Source organism: Lynx canadensis, chromosome A3 (genome assembly GCF_007474595.2).
Source record: "Lynx canadensis isolate LIC74 chromosome A3, mLynCan4.pri.v2, whole genome shotgun sequence".
Taxonomy (NCBI): domain Eukaryota; kingdom Metazoa; phylum Chordata; class Mammalia; order Carnivora; family Felidae; genus Lynx; species Lynx canadensis.
The window spans coordinates 88,534,658-88,555,614 of NC_044305.1; the positions used below are offsets into that span (position 1 = coordinate 88,534,658).

General features: G+C 36.0%; 1 protein-coding gene across 5 annotated transcripts in view; it reads right to left on the minus strand.

The window, feature by feature from the left end:
• Positions 1-20,957, minus strand: part of EXOC6B (exocyst complex component 6B) — a 611,818-nt gene that overhangs the window by 243,223 nt on the left and 347,638 nt on the right. For all 5 annotated transcript variants that reach the window (XM_030310833.1, XM_030310832.1, XM_032592666.1 and 2 more), the window contains exons 17-18: positions 18,468-18,602; positions 9,627-9,806 (exon numbers count right to left, since the gene is read on the minus strand). In XM_030310833.1, the coding sequence (XP_030166693.1) occupies positions 9,627-9,806; positions 18,468-18,602 (315 nt within the window). The remainder of the gene's footprint in view (positions 1-9,626; positions 9,807-18,467; positions 18,603-20,957) is intronic.

Consider the following 20,957-nt stretch of genomic DNA (forward strand, 5'->3'; position numbering starts at 1 on the left):
TCAGATACTTAACCAACTGAGCCACCCAGGTGCCCCTTCACTGTCTTATTTTCAAGAAAATTGCCACGGCCACCCCAACCTTCAGTAACCATCACCCTGATCAGTCAGCAGCCATCAACATCAAGGAAAGACCCTCCATCACAAAAAAAAAACTACAACACATTAAAAGCTCAGAGATGATGGTTAGCATTTTTTAGCAATAAAGCATTTTTCAACTAAGGTATATATATTGGATTGTTAAACATAATGCTACTGAATACTTAATAGACTACAGTATAGTGTAAACATAATTTACATGAACGGAAAAACCAAAAACATTCACTTGACTTGCTTTATTGCAAAATTCAATTTATTGCTGTGGTCTGGAACCAAACCCACAATATCTCCAAGCCACGCCTACGTTTTGTTCAAGTGAAAACCACAGAGACTGAGCTGATTTAGAGAATCATTATTACCATTAGACAGGAGAATTTCCACATGAGATGTCAGCTAAGGGAACTAGGTTAGGTTAGAAACAGGCAACCCACTTAACTAGTATCCTTCCCATTACCAGAGTTTCCAGTTTCTGTACATATTATCACAATTTACCTCTCCTGCTGGGAACTGTTCTGTTCATAATGAATACAATTTTATACACTAACAAAAATACTGAATAAGAATCTCACAGAGGATAGACATTTAAATGATGGCTCTGTGAAACGAAGCCTCGTGTACCCCCTGCAGAGTTTAGAAATAGCAGAGCCAAGAGAGAAGAGAACATGGGCTTTGGAGGCAGTTCACAGCCCAGCTCCACGGCTCTTAGATCATTAATTTTTGATACATAAGCCTCTCCATGATTTACTTTTCTTATCTGTAAAATGAGATAATAACACCTTTTTGCCAATTTCTTGCAAGGAATAAATGAGAACATATATATGAGAATATAATTTTAACATATATATTCTCATTTATTCCTTGCAACAAAATTCACTCACACACACACACACACACACACACATACACACACACACACACAGAGACAGAGACAGAGACAGAGACAGAGACAAAGACAGGCAGAGAAAGAAAAAGAGCCAAACACAGTAACTGTGATACACAGTATGTACTCAAAAAATAGTAGCTATTATTAAATATGAAGAGATGGTTTTATACAGTGGAGAAAGCATGACCCAGAGTTAAAAAAAAAAAAAAAAAAAAACAAAAAAAAAAACAACAAAAAAAACAAACCTAGGATCTGCCCCACTATTGATTCATTTTCTGACCCTGAGCAAGACCACTTTAGGCCTCAGTTTTCACATTTGTCAAATGGGGAAAATAATAACTGTTTATATATCATAAAGTTTGTTTAAAAATCCAAATGAAATAATGAGAATATATAAAAGAAGTTTGAATATCATAAAGTGAAACATAAATGCAAGTTATGTTTAAATTATGACTCTGTCACTTGAACCACAATGATCTTTTTTAATTTGGGTACATTTAAGGAGATATGGAAGGAGAAAGTCCAGTTTAGAGTTTTAAGCCAAAGAGGGGTGCCTGGGTGGCTCAGTCCCTTCAGCATCCAACTCTTGATTTCAGCTCTGGTCATGATCCCAGGGTCATGGGATGGAGGTCTTCGTCAGGCTCGGGGCTGAGCATAGAGCCTGCTTGAGATTATCATTCTCTCTCCCTCTTCCCCCCTCCTCCACCTCTGCCTCTCTGCTCACTGCAGCACACGCTCTCTCTCCCTCTATAAAATAAAATTTAAAAACAAAGAATTCTAACCCAAACTTTTGGTCCTTGTCTCAGAATAACACTTTGTGACTTTTCTTTTTAATAATTAAATGAGTACTTTTAATGATACACATGATCCCAAAATGGTTTTCGATCCTCAGGTAGGAATTCACTTAATTTATTACACAAAATAAGAAAACTCCACAAAAACTTATTGTGCACCACTTCATGCAAGGAACTGCACAGTACACACAGACAGACATGAATCAAACAAGGTCTCTGTGTGGCCACAGTTTACAGTCCTATGGCTGGCAATCAATTTAATAGGCACAATGGTACAGAGGAAAAGTTATAAAGTCAAATACATCTGTTTAAATCCTGACACTGCCGCCTATTTCTGGTATCTCTTACAAAGTATGAAACTTCCCTGAGTTCACACTGTCATCATTGAAACTGGGATCATACTCATCTGCCTAAGGCATTTTGCATCTTCATTAATTGGGATGACATATAACACACGTAAAGCGTCTGGAAGACAGTAGGTACTTCTAACTTACCACGCTCCCCTTTCCTGAAATAAGCACATAGGTCAATGACACACATCCCACCCAGGACAGAATTAGGTTAGTGCCATATAATAAGTGCCAAACGAAAAAGAAAGATGTCATACCTGGTTGGGAGAACAGGAGAAGGCTTCATGGAAGCTGTGGGATTTGAAAGGAGCCTTGAAGGATGGGAAAGATTTCAATTTCAATACACACAGTTAAAGTACACAAAAAGGTATGAACAACAACAAGGGTGGAAAATAGTTTGATGTGTTTGACAAAGAGCATTACTTCAGTTTGGAAGGAGTATCTTGGGCAAATAGAAAATGGAGAGAGACAGGACAAAATGGTAGTTTGGAGGTCATATTATGGACAGTCTTGATGGTCACAGAGATTTTGTACTTAATGGGAGGCACTGACAGTTTCCTAACTCGCAGTATCATTTGGTTGGTCCTGAGATGGCAGCAGTTCACAGAATTAAATGCGGTACTAAGAGAAATGTCATTTTAAAAGGGCTTTAGGCAGGAAAAATGTCAGGAACCTTTATATAGAAAATGACCTTCCCTTAAAGATGGCCCATCAAATAACTGCCCAGGAAGAAAGGCCAAGAAGAGGTAACACTGTGAAAACTAAGAAACCAAGAAACTAAGGCAAACCAAAATGGGTTAAGAGAGATCTTGACCCGGGTCATATAAATTAACATTAAGAGCAGACAGAGAAAACAAAGTCAGGATTCCCTCCTCTGGGTCCGTTACTTGAGACAGCATTTCCTTTCTCTCATGCATTTCTGAGAGATAATTATTAGGATAACCAGGATAAATTCTCAAAAGTATGCTCTTATGCTGAGCATGCAAACTGGGTAGCTGTGCCTGAAATTCTAAATCACACAACTGGAGTCTGCCAACATGCTTGTGTACTTACCTCATCTCTTTAAGGACGTGGCAACAATTTTGAATTCTAACCGTGGAAAACGTTATTATTACAATCATTTCTGGGTGCCTCGTGAAAATAGGTAGGCCACCTTGGGCATGAAAACTTCAAGAGGGAAATAGTTGCAAATCTCAACAATTACCCGCCCCCAACCATTCAGTGTTCGATGAAGTAAATTCTAAGACATCCACTTCCACCCAAACACTCTCTTTCCCTCTCCATTCTGCCTCCCTCCCTGTCTTTCTCTCACACACACAAACCTGCACACCGCCCTATACTCTGGGTTATGTTGCTTATGTAGTGACAAAACATCCCTGAGAACTAAGAAAACCTGGAGATTTCAAAATGTAATAGAACAATACAGTCTTTGGCTTTTTCTTTACAGTTCTTTCCATATACATATTTCCTATTATTCAGTCACTCTTTGAGAAGAGAGCCACGCTTGCTAGGGAGTTGAAAATATGAAAATAAATATTCATATTAATTAAAAGACAAATGATTTTGTTTTTGTTTTTTCCTCAGAAATAGCTCTTTCGGGGCGCCTGGGTGGCGCAGTCGGTTAAGCGTCCGACTTCAGCCAGGTCACGATCTCGCGGTCCGTGAGTTCGAGCCCCGCGTCGGGCTCTGGGCTGATGGCTCAGAGCCTGGAGCCTGTTTCCGATTCTGTGTCTCCCTCTCTCTGCCCCTCCCCCGTTCATGCTCTGTCTCTCTCTGTCCCAAAAATAAAATAAACGTTGAAAAAAAAAAATTAAAAAAAAAAAAAAGAAATAGCTCTTTCCTCTCTCATCTTCCACTATTAGTGCACAAGAGAAAATCTCAGACACAGTTCTGTTTGGCTAATACAGTTTATAAATACAAGGTTCCATGCAGAAATTATCCAGCACGTTGGCGAACATAAACACAAGTGCTGGGTGGTCTATTCTGCTCTGTGTAAACCCAGAAGAAGGGATCGTTTTAGAACCCATACTAATTTGATTCTAGAGAATACAATGGTTGGTGAATGCAAATACTTTTTTTTAACAGTGGCTTCAGAAAGAAGATCTCTATACTAGACTACACAGAAACATGGTATTTGCAGAATATTGAGGATTTAGGGCTGAGTCACCACCCACTTTGATTCTGAACAGCACGATCATCCCGATCCACGCTGAGAGGTTATAGTATTTAGATAGCAATGACAGCTCAGAATAAACAAAATAAAAGGAAAACTCCTCAACGAATTATTTACAGTATAGACCTGCAAGAAAGGCCACAACTCTACTGATAGAAAAAGCATGTACTTGGGGCGCCTGGATGGCGCAGTCGGTTAAGCATCCGACTTCAGCCAGGTCACGATCTCGCGGTCCGTGAGTTCGAGCCCCGCGTCAGGCTCTGGGCTGATGGCTCAGAGCCTGGAGCCTGTTTCCGATTCTGTGTCTCCCTCTCTCTCTGCCCCTCCCCCGTTCATGCTCTGTCTCTCTCTGTCCCAAAAATAAATAAACGTTGAAAAAAAAAAAATTAAAAAAAAAAAAAAAAAAAAAAAAGAAAAAGCATGTACTTTGTGTTAGACAAACATGAGTCTGATTAACAGTGCTATTTCTAAATGGCCTGGACATTCAAGTAAGTATGGAGCTGACCTATGATAACTACCGAATACATAGGAACTCTGTATTATATGACATGTAAAACAGTCATGCTCATGAGGGTGTCATTTTATTTTTTTAAGAACAGAAAAAAAGCAAGGAAGACGAATATCGGGAACACCTGTTTAGAATGGCTTCAACTGTGAACTACTACATTTTATTTCTCATCACATTCCAAAATCTTTCTCATTCAAGCACCTGTACAATGCTGGAGGAGACATTACGGCCAAAATACTATTAGCCATTTTCCTTTCAAAAAATGAAACACATTTGTAAACATCTTTCTTCAATAAAAGTGTTTTTTAATATAAATTAATTATCAAAGACAGAATAATCTTGAAACAGAGAATAAAAATTCTAAAATCGCCTCCCCCCACTCCACAGTTATAAAGGTAGCAAATGTTTCATGACAGAAAAAATATTTTTAAACACAGATAAACAAAAAGAAAAAAATTAAAAGCTATATAGAGATTAGTATAGTTAAACCAGGGAGTGCATAATTCTAGATTTTTTATTGTATATAGTATAAATGGTTAATGTGTCTATATCTATATTAATAAAAGTGAGATCATATTATATAAAATGATTTTGCAATCCACTTTTCTAATCAAGAAATAATTAACATATCTTAAACCAATAAATATCTATCTCCATTAATTTAATGACTGACTGACATCACATTATGTGAATATATAATAATTTATTGAGCTAACACATCTATTACTGGCTTTTAACTTGTTCTCTACTCCACTATGCAAAAGACAATAAATACTATGTTGAACATACTCACATCTGAATTGTATAATATACCCATGATTATTTCATTAAGTTAGAATGCTAAAAGTGGGATTGGATTGCAGGGTCAAAGGTAAGCAAATTTTATGAGTTTTTTGAGGCATATTGAAAAACTGACCACCAAGAAGGATATACCAATTTACACACCTTCCAGCAATGTATCAGAATACCGATTTTTGGAAATGTTTCTCATAAATATTGAACATCATCATTTTCTTATTTACTTTTGGCAAGTTTATAGGCAAAAATATCCTACAACATTAATACGTTTGTCTTATTACCAGAGTTGCATATTTTGTTCATGTTATCTTATATTTTTCTTCTTTTCTGACTGCCTAAAATACAACATTTACAAACTTTCCCAAGTTGTGTGTTATTTTCTTACTAAATTTGAAACAATGTTGTTATATTGTTATATAGTACAAATTTTAACCTTTTGGAATACTTGTTAAGTACTTTTTTTGACATGTTTACATTCTATTTTCTTTATTAATTCTTTTTAGGTATCTTACAAAACAGTTATTTTTATTTTTATTTTTCATTTACATCCAAGTTAGTTATCATATAGACCACTAACGATTTTAGGAGTAGAATCCAGTGATTCATCCCCTACATGTAACAACCAGTGCTCATCCCAACAAGTGTCCTCCTTAATGCCCCTTGCCCATTTAGCTCATCCGCTCCACCCAGAACCCCTCCAGGAACCCTCAGTTTTTCTCTATATTTAAGAGTCTCTTATGTTTCATCTCCCTCCCTGTTTTGTATTATTTTTGTTTCCCTTCCCTTATGTTCATCTGTTTTCTTACAAAACATTCTATGCAGCCAAATTATTAACCTTTTCCTTAATGATTTCACTCTTTGGTGTCATCCTTATTTTATTTTATTTATTTATTGAGAGAGAGAGTATGTACATGCAAGTGGAGGGGGAGGGTCAGAGAGAGAGAGAGAGACAGAAAGAGCGAGATGGGGCCGGGGGAGAGAATCCTAAGCAGGCTCCATGCTCAGCACAGAGCCAGACACGAGGCTCCATCTCACAAACTGGAAGATCATGACCTGAGCCGAAATCAAGAGTTGGAAGCATAACAGACTAAGCCCATAACAGGCCCAGGTGCCCCTGGTGTCACCCTTAGGATGGTGACTCACAGATTACAGAAATATTTGCTAATATTTTAGACAAATAAATACTTGCTAATATTTTTATCGATTCTCCCCTAATTTCTTTCTTTTTAAAAATGTAAACAGGCATTGGATCTAGAACTTATTTTGGTAAGTGAAGTTTGGACTTAACATCTTTTTATCCACATTAGCAGACAGTAGCGGCAACAGCCATTGCTGAACGCCACCTTCCCCATATACTAAATTCTTACATGTACTTTGAACTACTTCCAGATTTTATGTTCTCTTTCTTTAATCTATCAGTTTATTCCAATGGGAGAAGGGTATTTAATTGAATTTTCAGTGTATAATGAACATTTCTAGGAAAAGACCACACTCAATTTACTTGTTCATATCTTCTGGCAAATACTGTCCATTTTTGTCTCCAAATAAATTCTAGAATCATTTTGTTAAGATGACCCCCCACCACTAAATTCATATCACTGCAATTACATTAATTTTGGAAAAATTCTCTGCAATATGAAATATTCCCATCTAAAATACTGCATATATTTGTACATAATAAAGTCTCTCTTAAATTACTCTGTGAAATGTTCTTCACATTGGTCCTACATATAACTTGTTAAGTATATTTACAGGGATCTTGTAATCCAATAATGAATACAGCATTTTTTAAAATTTGTTTTCTAAGTGGACCAACTAACCAACTAAAGTCTTACTGGTCCTAATTATTTTTTTAATTTATTTGCGGGGAGAGGGGGTTATCCAACCACACAGTAATAATCTATGAACAATGAGAATATGTATTATTTATTTCTTTTTTTTTTAACCTTATTTGATAGAATAAAAGCAGTAGTAAGCCCAATGAGGGGCTGGAACTCATGAACTGTGAGATCATGACCTGAGCTGAAGTCAGTTGCTTAACCAACTGAGCTACCCAGAAGCCCCACCATACTTCTGATATAAATGCAAATAAATGTTTTTAGTGTTCCACTGTTAAATCCATGGTGGTTGCTGAATTTCACATAGGTGCTCCCTATCATGTTACTGAAATATTATATTGGTTGAATTTTACTAAGTATTTTTTGTAATCAGGAGTGCAGGCTGGATGTTGTACAATGCCTTTTTAGAATACACAATTATGATCTTTGTCTCTTTTACCTAGTAATGTGATAAATTATATTCACAGATTTTTTAAATATCAAACCATCCTTGCATTTCCAGAATAAGTCCTACATAGCAGTGGGAAATTACTTTCTTCAAACACCGTGGAACTGCTTTGCTAAAATTTGATTCAGTCTATTTTCTTATTCATAATTGTGAGATTGGTTCATCATGTTCTCCTTTGTGCTACTTATGCCTGGCTTCAGTATCAAGATGAAGCTAGATGAAACGACCTAGTTTTCTGCAGGCCAGTGCTCCCACCGAGCAGTATAAAAGGCAGTAAAAAACGGACACACGAGAAGACTATGAAGCAATGAGGACTAAAGGGAATAACACTGCAAAGAGGGCAGACCTTTTAAAGGTGAGCTGAGGCTCTGCAGCCATCCCTGGAGGCATCTGCCAAATGTAGGCATAGGAACGGACCAAGAATTTGGGTTAGGTGCAGGCAGGGAGTAACTACTGGGGTGAAAAAAAAAAATCACTGAATTTTTGTTGTTTCCACGGGGCTGAAGTGCCAAAATTGGAGATTTGAGGGCCAGCTTTCTCCTCAAGACATTTTCTGAATTCTAAAGCTACACAGCAGAGGAAAATAAGGGTCTAAGGAAAAACTTTTGAAAAGCAAAGTAAGATCTTCCCCCAGTCTTACAGTGTTTCACAGAAAAAGATTCACTAGTGGGAGGATTCATGAGAATTTCAGTTGGGAGCTGAAAAATCTTGAGGGAGTGGTAAATTGACACTGACAATTTCCAACCACTTTTTTCCTGTTGGCAACTGTTGATCTGGGTAATCCTCCTTCTTAAGACATTTGCCAAATTCTAAAATTAAAAAAGGCAAGAGGCTGAAAGAGATAAGGTTCCTCTGAAAAATGGAAATATCCATAGTCCTCTTGGTCCTGAAGAGACAGTGATGTGTCAGGCTCTCATTAAAAGCTCTACAGAACCACATACTAATAACAGGGGCAAACAAAAGGTATGCTGCATCTACAATCCAAGCTTGACCCAGATCTGCGCATGAAGGGAGTAGGTGATGAGGCTCAAACCATAACCCATCTTCCCATACTACCTACTTAGTAAAAAAAGGGATAAACTGATTTTAGTTGGAAATGTCCTCACCTGGAACCTCTACATGTTTTAAATAAATGCAATGTCTAACATCAACCAAAAATTAACAGAAAGAGACAGGACCATATGACCGAGAACCAAAAAAAGGATCAAAAATAATTCTACCCATATGTAGATAAACTACATATTACCATTAATAAACATAAAAAAATAACTTTAAAATTACTAATTAATATGCTAAAGAAAATAGAGAAATAATAGATAAATTAGATTAAAAGATGGAGAATTTCACCAGATATTTAAGGTTATAAAAAAAAAATTAAGTGGATACTCTAGGATTAAAGATACATGCCTGAAATTCTAACTCCTAAGTTTTTCTTCTATTTCTACCATAGCATGCACTATGTGTTTGCACTAATTACTTCAGGTGAAGCTGGGAGGAACAGAAATACACATGATATTAGGGACCATTTTCAACAAAATAAAAAAAACTGCAAAACTCAGTGAGAAAATGATGGAAGAGATCTCTAAATCTCATCAAGGGGCAATAATTATAGTGTGAGTTTTTATATCCTGAAGAGCCTCCTGGCTAGTTAAAACAGAAACAGACATCTTTCACCAAGATAGATTTTAACAAAATTTTCTTCTATATGATGAGCAAAGTAAGAGCAATTGTCACTTACAGGAAGGTGTGTGAATACAGCAAAAGTGCTTCGTAGAAAGGCAATGAGGTCTACTAGGTAATCACTAGCTTTGTTGCCCAAATCTCCAGTCATCCAGTCATAGTCAGCCAGCTGTAGAAACTGGTCAATCTTCTGGTTTAAATTGGTATAAATTTCTTCTTCAGCTGCATGTCTGGCATCCTGTGAAATATGGAATTTTAAAACTCATTCAGACTTCCAGTATAATCAGAAATTTCTACTTGGAGACATCCCATACTTATATCCACTAAGTAACGGAATTGGGGATATCAAGACTATCACAGTCTCCATTAATTTTTCCTTTTCAAAAGTATAGTAGAGTCTCTTCATTCTGTATCTGCAAGACAAGCTATTGTTTTGCGTCACCAGATAGAGAATCTGTCTTTACTTCCCTCAACTATCTGCGTCCTTTTTTTACTTTCTTACACTTCTTCAAACCTATACTCACTCTCAGGTCTTATTCCCATTTATCTCTTCTAGGACTCCAAGAACCTCCTTTCCTGTAATACCAACCTCTCTAGATCTCCTAGTCTCCTCACATTGCTTATTATAAGTTTCAGCTTCATGCTATAAAAATTCCCAGTAGCTACTACCCTACCTCTCTGGTGTCTTTGTCATCAGGCTCCTTCAAAGATTGGTATACGCCAATGTTTCTTGAAATGTGTTCTAAGGAACGACAGATCTGAAAAATGCTAACACAACAGCAGAAGAGCTCCTAGATCAAATAAGTTTGAGAAACCATGTTTAAGAGACTCATGATGTACACTAGCATATAAAAGGCTCTAAGAAGTATATGGGACTAATGTTCCAAGAAAATTATTTTCAGGACAAAAGGATGTACTTGCATTAGGGCAATCAGGATTCCAATGCTAACAATCCATCAACATGGATTGGTCCACGGTAACCCAAGATCTCCATCCCACAACATGCAATATTCATTTTTCAGTCTGATCTTACTTGCTCTGTCAAACATTCTCTTCTAGAACTCTGTTCTCCTTTGGCTTTCATGAATGGTTTTCTCCTGGTTTTATTTTTACTTTTCTGGTCTCTAATCCTCTCAATTTCACTGGGTGATTTCATCAATTCCTAGAGCTCACACCAAATCTGTCCCTGTTTTAGAAGGCTATTAATTACTGATTCAATTTCTTCAATAGATATAAGGTTATTCAGGAGATCTATTTCTCCTTGTTTGGGTTTTGGTAAACTATGTCTTTCAAAGAATTGATCCATTTCAAGTAGGTTATCAAACTCTGGCTACAGACTTGTTCATAATATTCCTCTATTATTTTTTTTAATGTCCATGGAATCAGTAGTGATAATCCCTCTTTCATTTTTTTTTTTAAACTTAAATTCAAGTTAGTTAACATATAGTGTAGTATTGGTTTCAGGAGTAGAATTTACTGATTCATCACTTACATATAACACCCAGTGCTCCTTCCAACAAATGCGCTCCTTAAGGCCCATCACCCATTGAGCCCATCCCCCCACTGCCATCCCTCCAGCAATTAACCCTTTTTCATTTATGATATTAACAATTTGAGTGTTCCCTCTTTTGGTCTTGGTTAGCCTGGCTCAAAGTTTATAATTTTATTGATCTTTCTAAGAACCAGCCTTTGGTTTCATTGATTTTTCTCTTTTGATTTTCTACATCAAAACCATTCATTTCTGCTCTAATTTTTATTCTCTTCTTCTGATTATTTTGGATTTAATTTGCTGTTCTTTTTCTAGCTTAAGATAGAAGCTTAGATTATTTATTTTAAGAAATTTCTTATTTTCTAACACATACAATTAATACTATAAATTTCCTTCTAAGCTCTGCTTAGATGGCACAAATTTTGAAAAGGTGTATTTTATTTTCATTTTATTTGAACTACTTTTTAATTTCTCATGAGACTCTTTCTTTGACCCATGTATTATTTTGAAGTTTGCTGGTTAATCTGCAAATATTTGGGGATTTTTAAGCTATCTTTCTATTAACTTATTTCCATAGATGAATTCTATGTGGCCTGAGAGCAAGTTTTGTATGATCTCTGTTCTTTAAAATTTGCTAAGATGTGTTTACCATCCAGAACATGGTCTGTTTTGGTGAATACTCTTATGAGTTTGAGAAGTATGTGTATTCTACTGCTGTTGGATGAACTATTATACAATTGTCAATTTAATCCAGTTGATTGACAGTACCATTCTGTTAGACTATATTTGGATATTCTCCTCCTCAAGCTATCAATTTCTGGCTCCTGGATTTGTCAATTGCTGATAGATGGGTTTACTAGGACATGTAAGCAGGAAGAGATAATGACTTACATAAAATACCTTTTCAGTATCTTTTAAATACTTATGTATTTTTTTCTCATTTGATCTATTAAAGAAGTGGATAATTTTAAACAATTTTCTAATACTAATCATTCTTGGATTCTTTTTTTTTATTTTTTTAAAGTTTTTTTTTTTTTCAACGTTTTTTATTTATTTTTGGGACAGAGAGAGACAGAGCATGAACGGGGGAGGGGCAGAGAGAGAGGGAGACACAGAATCGGAAACAGGCTCCAGGCTCCGAGCCATCAGCCCAGAGCCTGACGCGGGGCTCGAACTCACGGACAGCAAGATCGTGACCTGGCTGAAGTCGGATGCTTAACCGACTGCGCCACCCAGGCGCCCCTCATTCTTGGATTCTTAATGTTACTTTTATTTCTACTTTCTATGACCTAGATGATATTTGATAGTCTAATATTTATGATTTTTACATCAAAATTGAAATTCAATTGTTCAGATTATTTTTGGGGTTTCTCTGGGTTTTGTTTTTGTTTTTTTAAGATTTTATTTTTTTTAAATGTTTTTATTTATTTTTGAGACAGACAGAGACAGAGCATGAACAGGGGAGGGGCAGAGAGCGAGGGAGACACAGAATCGGAAGCGGGCTCCAGGCTCTGAGCTGTCAGCACAGAGCCGGACGTAGGGCTCAAACTCACGGACTGTGAGATCATGACCTGAGTTGAAGTCGGACACTTAACTGACTGAGCCACCCAGGTGCCCCTCTCTGGTTTTTGAATCATTATTATGGTGACTTTGTGAAAATGAATTGAGATAGTTTCCCTTTTTTCTCTACCAATCTGGAATAGTTTAAATTATACAGAAATTATCTGTTTCATGAAGACCCAAATGAATTCACAGACAAAATCATATGGATCTTGCCCAAATTTAAGAAGTCTTTAATAACTTTTTCACTTCTTTCATAGTTATTACCTTGAATCATTTTTTATTCTATGTTTTCCTATAGATCCCCAAATTTATTAGCACAGTTACACAAAATATTCTAGGTATTTAATTTCCTCTGATTGTGAATTTCAAGTAATTGTGATTTATTTTTTCCTTCCTTCCTTCTTTCTTTTCTCCTTCCCTTCCTTCCTCCCACCCTCCTTTCAATCCATCCACCCTTCTTTTTAATTAGGCAAGGTAAAATGATTATTTTCAAAGTGCAACATATCCTTGCTTGAAGTGTCTCAAAGACCTCAGTAAGATAAAATCCAAATGATGTATCAATACAAAACAAAGTGCTTCACAAGTTGGCATTTAACTACTCCTTTATCTCAGTGCTGCCCTTACTCTACACTGAACATGTCTGATTTTATTTATTCTTTCATCTTTGTACATGAAGTTCCCTCTCCTAAAAATGTCCCTTATTCCCTCCTCATCTTTTGTCCATCTGGATACCTCCTGCTGGTCCCAAGACCCATTCCATCTTGTGCCCTTTCTGGGAAGTCTTCCTTGAAGGTCTCAAACCTAAGATAAGTATCCTCATCCTATTCTTCTAGACCTGTAACTATTAATTTCCCTTGAAGCCCAATCCTCTCACCTTTTCTCTATCTATATTCAATTCCCAAAAGAAAGCCAGCCCCACAGCATTAAATACCATCTTTATACAGAAGGATTCTGAATTTTTATGCCCAGCTCTGACGTTGCCCTGTCAATTTAGTATCTCTAGGCAGACAGATGACTACTAGATATCTGAAGCTTAATGTGTCAAAAATGGAAGTCTTGATTCTACTGCCTCTCCCCTGGCCTGTTATTCTTCACTGTTCCCTATCTCAGTGAATACCACCACTATTCATACAGTTTGCTTCATTCAAAAATCTTGGAATTATCCGGACTCCACTCTCTCTTATAACCCCATACCTCGTCTAGCAGTAAAACTTGCCATCTCAACCTTTAAAAATATTTCTTACCACTTTCATCCTACCACTATTGTCCAAAAAAACACCATTATCTCTTACTTAGACCACTGCAAGGACTTCCAAATTGAATTTTCTTCTTCCACTCTTCCTAACCTACAACACATTTATTTTCCACATGGCAACCAGTGTTACCCATTAATATATAAATCAGATTATCACCACCACTCCCACTTTCTAATGGCCTCACGTTTCATTTCAGAATAAAACCCAAGGTATTTACTACAAGGCCAGAAAACATCTAACTCCCGACCATCTCATTTCTTACCACCTCTACCTCTAATGATAGATATATCACTGCCAGAATGAATTCCTTGTTATTCCTTGAACACACCTACTTGAATATCTACTATTGTACTGTTCCCTCTGAGTGCAATATTTATCTATCAGAAATCTAAAGGACTCTATTTCTCATTTCAATCAAGTCATTTATTTTTCTTCTTAGTTCTTGTCATCAACTGAGATCAAATGAGATTTTTGTTTGTTTGTTTGTTTATCATTATCATCCCCACCACAATATAAACTCTCTAAAGTCAGGAGACCTGTTGATTATGTTTACACCCGTAAATTGCCTGGTATGTAGTAGATGCTTCATAAAAACTTGTAGAATTGACAAGAGACAATGTATTTATTGTATTATTCTGGTAGTTCTCACATAGTTCTTTACACAAGTTACAGTGTCTGTGCTCCCTGTAGATTACAAACTCTAAATCCAAGGATTAAGTATTATTTCTCTTTCTACCCAAGAACATACCAGATTGTCACATAGTAGGTACACGAACAATATTTGTGGTGGGGTAAATTAATAAATAGCCTCATTCTATTTTGTAAGAGAGTAAGGAAATTCTTATGAACAAGGAAAGCTAAGAATGCCAGCTTAATTATGTCACACATGGCAGGAACAAGGGGCAATTCTGCAGGAAAATACCTTGAAGACCTTCTGATTATTTTTGCCCCTTTTTCAGCATAAAGGTTTCCATCTGCAAGGGAAAGTTTTCTGGAAACAGTAGCTTAGGAAAATACACAACATGTAGCTGCTATAATTGCTGTGTTTATACTGAGTTCTGGGTTAGTTGGTCTGAAACAGTCCTGGTAAAAATAAACTTTCAATGTGTTTTAAGCAATCAGTGTTTCCAATAAGCACTTGTCAACATGACCTTTAGTGGTCTCCAGAACTTCTCCTTTACTAAGTATTTAACTGGCTACTCAACTCCTATGGCTTCCTGTCTGCCCTTAATTTTCCCTCAGCAATTTTAATGCTGGAACAACAACAAACTACACAAGCCATCCTTTGGGAGGATTTCTGACCATAATTTGAAAAGCCCTTGAAATAAGAAAATTGAGGTGGATTAAGGGAAGAATAGCAGTACATTCTACATATTCCCCATATGAGAGACGAGTATAAATGAACCTCACACTCTAACTCCCTAACTCCCTCTTCGCTGGTGAACATTCAACTACAGTCCCTCCCACATTTTCTTTCCCAAGAAGTCTTGGCTTCCACAGTAAATTAAGTGGAAATATTTTTGATGAAAGTATTGCCCATCCTCCTTAATAATGCTAATATTTAACAGTAATCATAATTTTTATTACACTGTCTAAGGTGATTCTAAAGTTCTTAAAGCTCTTACCATACTCATTTTTGGGTCCTCTTTATCAGATAAATCTTTTCTTCGCTATAAGAGTTTCAACAATAATATAATGAAACATTATTCAAAGTTTGCAAGTAATGATACCAATATAAGACAATGTATAACAGAATTTTTTTTTTAGGTAATTTGAAATGAATGACCCATGGTCACATACATACAAAGAATATTTTGTGAACATCTCTTTTTTTTTTTCAGATTTACTGGAGTATAATTGAAAATTTTAAAAAAAATGTTTTTTGAGAGAGACAGAGACAAGAGTATGAATGGGGGAGGGGCAGAGACAGAGGGAGACACAGAATCTGAAGAAGGCTCTATGCTCTGGCTGTCAGCATCAGCCTGACACAGGGCTTGAATTCGTGAACCATGAGATCATGACCAAAGGTAGATGCTTAACCAACTGAGCCACCCAGGTGCCTCAGAAAATAAAATTATATTTAACATGTTCATTATGATGATTTAATATGTGTATATACTGTGAAAGGATTCCCATCATTTAGTTATTAACACATTCATTATCTTAAATATTTATTTATTTATTTTTGGTGACAACACTTAAGCTATATTCTCTTAGAAAATTTCAATTATACAATACAGTATTATCAACTATAGTTACCATGTTTTACATTAGATCCTCAAATCTTTTTCATCTTACAGCTAAAAATTTATACCCCTTTACCAATTTCTATTTCCTCTACCTGCCTCCCCATGCCCTGGCAACCACTTTTCTCCTCTCTGTTTCTGTGAGTTTGACTTGTTTGTTTGTTTGTTTTTAAGATTCCACATAAAAGTGATAGCATGCAGCATTTGTCCTTCTCTGTCTGGTTTATTCCATTTAACATAATGCCCGTAAGGTCCATCGATGTTGGATGGATGGCAGAATTTCCTCATTTTTCTTGGTTGAATAATGTTCTATCATATGTATGTACCACATTTCCTTTACCTATTCATTCATCCAATGATAAACACTTAGGTTGTTTGCATAGCTTGACTGTTGTGAATAATGCTGCAATAAACAAGGGGGTATATCTCTTCAAGATAATCATTTTTATTTCTTTGGATATATACTCAGAAGTGGGACTGCCAAATCACATGGTAGTTCTATTTTTAATTTCTTGAGTAATCTCCTTACTTTTATCCATTGCGGATATACTGGTTTACATGCCTGACTACAGCACACAAGGGTTCCCTTTTCTCTACCTCCTTGCAGGCATTTGTTCTCTCTTGTCTTTTTGATGCTAGCTATATTAACAGGCATGAGGTAGTATCTCACCAACAGTAATCTTTTCATGTACATATTAGCCATTTGTATATCTTCTTTAGAAAAATGTCTATTCAGTTCCTCTGCCCCCTTTTAATTGGATTATTTGGGGTTTTGCTATTGGGGTGTATGAGTAATTTACATATTTTGGATATTTAATGCCTTATCAGCTATATGATGTGGAAGTATTTTCTCTCAATCCATCAGGTGTTTTTGTGTTTTGCCTTTGTGTTCTGTCCTTTGCTGCTCAGAAGCCTTTTAGATTAATGTAGTCCCACTTATTTATTTTTGCTTTTGTCGCCTTTGCTTTGGTATTAAATTTAAAAAATCAGTGCTAAGACCAGTGTCAAGAAGCTAACCCATTGTTTTCTTCTAGAAGTTTTGTAATTTCAGATCTTACATTCAACTCCTTAGTTTGAGTTGATTTTTGTATACAGTGTAAACATGGGGGTCCAGTTTCACTCTTTTGCATGTGGCTGTCCATTTATTGAAGAGACTATTCTTTCCTCACTGTGTGTTCCTGTGTTTACACCTTTGTTGTAAATTATTTGACCATATATATACATGAGTTTATTTCTGGCCTGTCTGTTCTGTTCCATTGACCTATGCATATGTGTTTATGCTAATACCATACTATTTTGATTACTAAAACTTTGTAATATTATTTAAAATCAGGACATGTGATGCTTCCAGCTTTGTTTTTCTTTCTCAAGATTGCTTTGGCTATTCAGGTTCTTTCTCATTCCTTTTCTTATAACACAAAAAGAGATCTTACTAAAATCTTACTTAAATCTATTCTTACTTACTTAAATCTATTCTCAAGGGAAGGTGCCAATAAATAGGGAAAGAGGATAAAAGGATAGGAAAAAGTTGACACCAGTGGACATATATCATGATTGCAATCTACAACTTTGTATCTAATTAATACCAATCTCAAAAGGATGAAACAGATTTGATTCCAAACTAAAATAATCAAATAATAACAATAATAACAAAAACCCAAAACAACAGGTTGGCTTTCATGTCAGAGTCTACCATTGTAGTGTTTAAGATGTTAGACTACTTTTTCTGCTTAATAGTTATTTAAAGGTCACAAGGCAATATAAAGGAATTTCTTAAGGCCTTTTTAATAAGTCATTCACTCTCCAGAAATTCTCCATCAATCTATTTTCTGCTCTACAAGAGTGTCATTCTTCTCATTTGATCAAACTCAGGATCAAAGCTAGTGCTGTGGCCTTGTGAAATGATTATAAAATTGTTAACTACAATAGTAAGGGGCAGAAATTCCTCACTAAAAAAGTGAAAAAAATCTGGACACAGAACACAAAGAAGCAAGGACAGCTTATTAAAATAAAATTAATTGATATTGATTTTAGTTACAACGACTATTAGCTAGACCATCCTTAAGAATTCTTGACTAAAACGAGGGCCAACTGAGGAAACAGTCATTTTCAAGTACAAAATACAAGGAAGATTTAGTGGATAGAGATGTAGACATTTTTAAGTCGAAAAATCCAGAAATTAGCATTGGTATTTGTTTTTCTAAGGAAATTATAAGTACTTATTCTCAAAACCATATTATGAATCATGTTACTAGGCATCCTGGGAGAAACAAAGACATCTTGGGTAGAATGGCCCAGACTCTGTATCTCGCAGGCAGTTTTACCGTACTATAGAGCCTTCTCACCTTAAAAGTTGTGGTGCCATAGAGCTTGGTGGTGTGGACTGTCTCTGGAAGCACATTAGTGATGTTGGTAATGAATTCTTCCAAGTACTTACAGGACTTCTCCAAGTGTGTCGTATTGATAATAATCTGGACAAGCTAGAAAATAACAAGCACATGTAAGAGTCATTTGACTATTCACCCCACAACGAATACTCAATAGGAATCTACTGATAGAAGAAAAACAAAAGTCATAATAGCAGCGGCCATCTATATTCTACAAAGGGCTTGTAAGAGCATGGTCTTAGGTTGTACTTCCTCTATGAAGCCTTCCTTGACTTCCCAAAGCATCTTGTATTTCCCCTACTATAAAAGCACTTGTCATTCTATTTTAAATGTATATCTTCTGTTTAAGAGATTAGACTAAGAACAAAAACTGCTAGTGTTTAGCACAGTGTCTGGCAATAAATGACTGCTAAATGAATTAAATAAATGAACTCCCACTGAAAGAACAAGAATAACTGAAATGGCAAGAAGTTTCAAAATGAATCATAATGAACACAGAGATGTTGGAATAGACTGCAGTATATTAACAAACTACATTAGTTTCTAGAAGAAATAACATGGACATTACAGTCAGAGAAACAAGTGGATTAACTTCTTTCAAATTAATAATCTGGAGAAAGTTTTTTAACTTCTCTAATGGCTGCTTTTTAATCTGTAAACTGCCAAAAAGAATTTCTAACTCACATAGTTACTTTGAGGATTAAGTATCCTTTTGTTAATACTATTTTCCTTTTCTAACAGGAGAGATCCTTAGAAACGACAGTATTGGTAAGATAAAAAGTCATTTATAAATAACTTTGAGAGGAGGATGAGAAAGAATGGCTCTTACTGTCTGTATAGAATTAAAGTTTGTAAAGTTACTTCACAATTCATTTTCTTACACTGTATTCCCAGCGACCTGGAAAAGTAAGTTAAGTGGGCATAATTATTGCTTCTATTTTACTAAACAGAAACAGAATGAAGTGATTTTCTCCAGCTCACATAACCTAAATGGAATTAGGACTCAAATCCAAGTCCTCTACCTTCAAATTATGGACTCATCGAAATGACTTCTGATGTTGCCTTTTAGCATAAGCATAAGATGGCGGGGGGAGGTGCACATTTACCATACATTAGGCTAAAATAATAGTTTCTGGGTCTGTCACCAACGAGACCTCGAAATGCTTTGATTCCACTCTTGTAAAAAATAAGTTTAAACTGAAAAAAGGAGAGGTACCTATTACTTATTCTAACTATGAAAAGTATTGACATTTCGCAGTCTAAAAGAAATTTGAAAAGAAATGGAATAGAATCTTTTTTTTGTCTCTCTTTTCTACATGTTTAACTTTTTGTTTCCACAAGACTGTGTGTGGCGGCAGGGCTGTGGAAGGTAGGGGAAGTTTGGGTGTATAAGGTTACGGATGAACTTAGGTGTACCTTTTAGTCCAGTGAGAGAGTGAGCCGGGGCAGAGTGGGTAGATGACACAAAGGGAAATCAGAACTGAAGATGAAGGGGGGGGGGGTAACATACATTTTACAATCAAATGGTACTTCAAAACAATGTTTAAAAGTTGAATTACACCTCAGTAGAAGCCATTGTATTATACTGTGGAATATGACACAAAAATATTAATAGGATTATAATCAGAAAGTACACTCTTATCTCCCCAACAGCAACCAGCACAGGGCTAAAGCACAGTTCATTCTCAAAGAATCCATGTCAAATCATAATGACAATGCTTTCGTAATGGATTGGACTAAGGAAAAAGGTACTCAAGGATCTATTCCCCAAGGATCAGCTGGAAAATGTGAGGGAAATATCTACTTTTGAAACATGAAGACAAAGGGCAGAGACCCAGAGATGCAATTCCAAACAAATGAAATGCTAGGGCAACATTGGGACTTGATCTCTGTATTATTCCCCACAGCCTATCAGACAAGTTCATATTCATCACCCTTCCCTTCATTCTACAGTTTGAATTTGGAGACTCTGAGCCTTGGACACAGATATGATCTCCTACAAAATTACCAAAAACATTAGACTTTTATGCGTAGAGTGCTCTAGGAAAGAAAACCTACCAAAATAAGCAGTTCATCACCCTCTTCCTTTCAACATGTTTCTCCCTCAAAGAAAGGCTAAAATCATTTAAAAATTTTTAATTGTCTAAATTAAATCACTCTTCTTCCTGAGTGGGAGGGTGGCTACGGCAAGGTTGTCTTGATGTATAAGTTAGAAAGTCAGAGAGCTAATTTGGAGAACTGAAGAATTTCTATTTTAAAGTCGGCATTACCTAGAGGGAACATATTCCATCTATCAAAAGAAATCCTAATAATAAGGAGGAATCATGTCATGTTATCGAAATAAAAAATAGTGGCAGTCAAAGAGAAAATTGTCCTGTTTTGCAGGATATTGGCAGTTAAAAAAAAAAAAAGGAGGCGGCTTCACTGGGTACAGTAGTAATTTCCCTT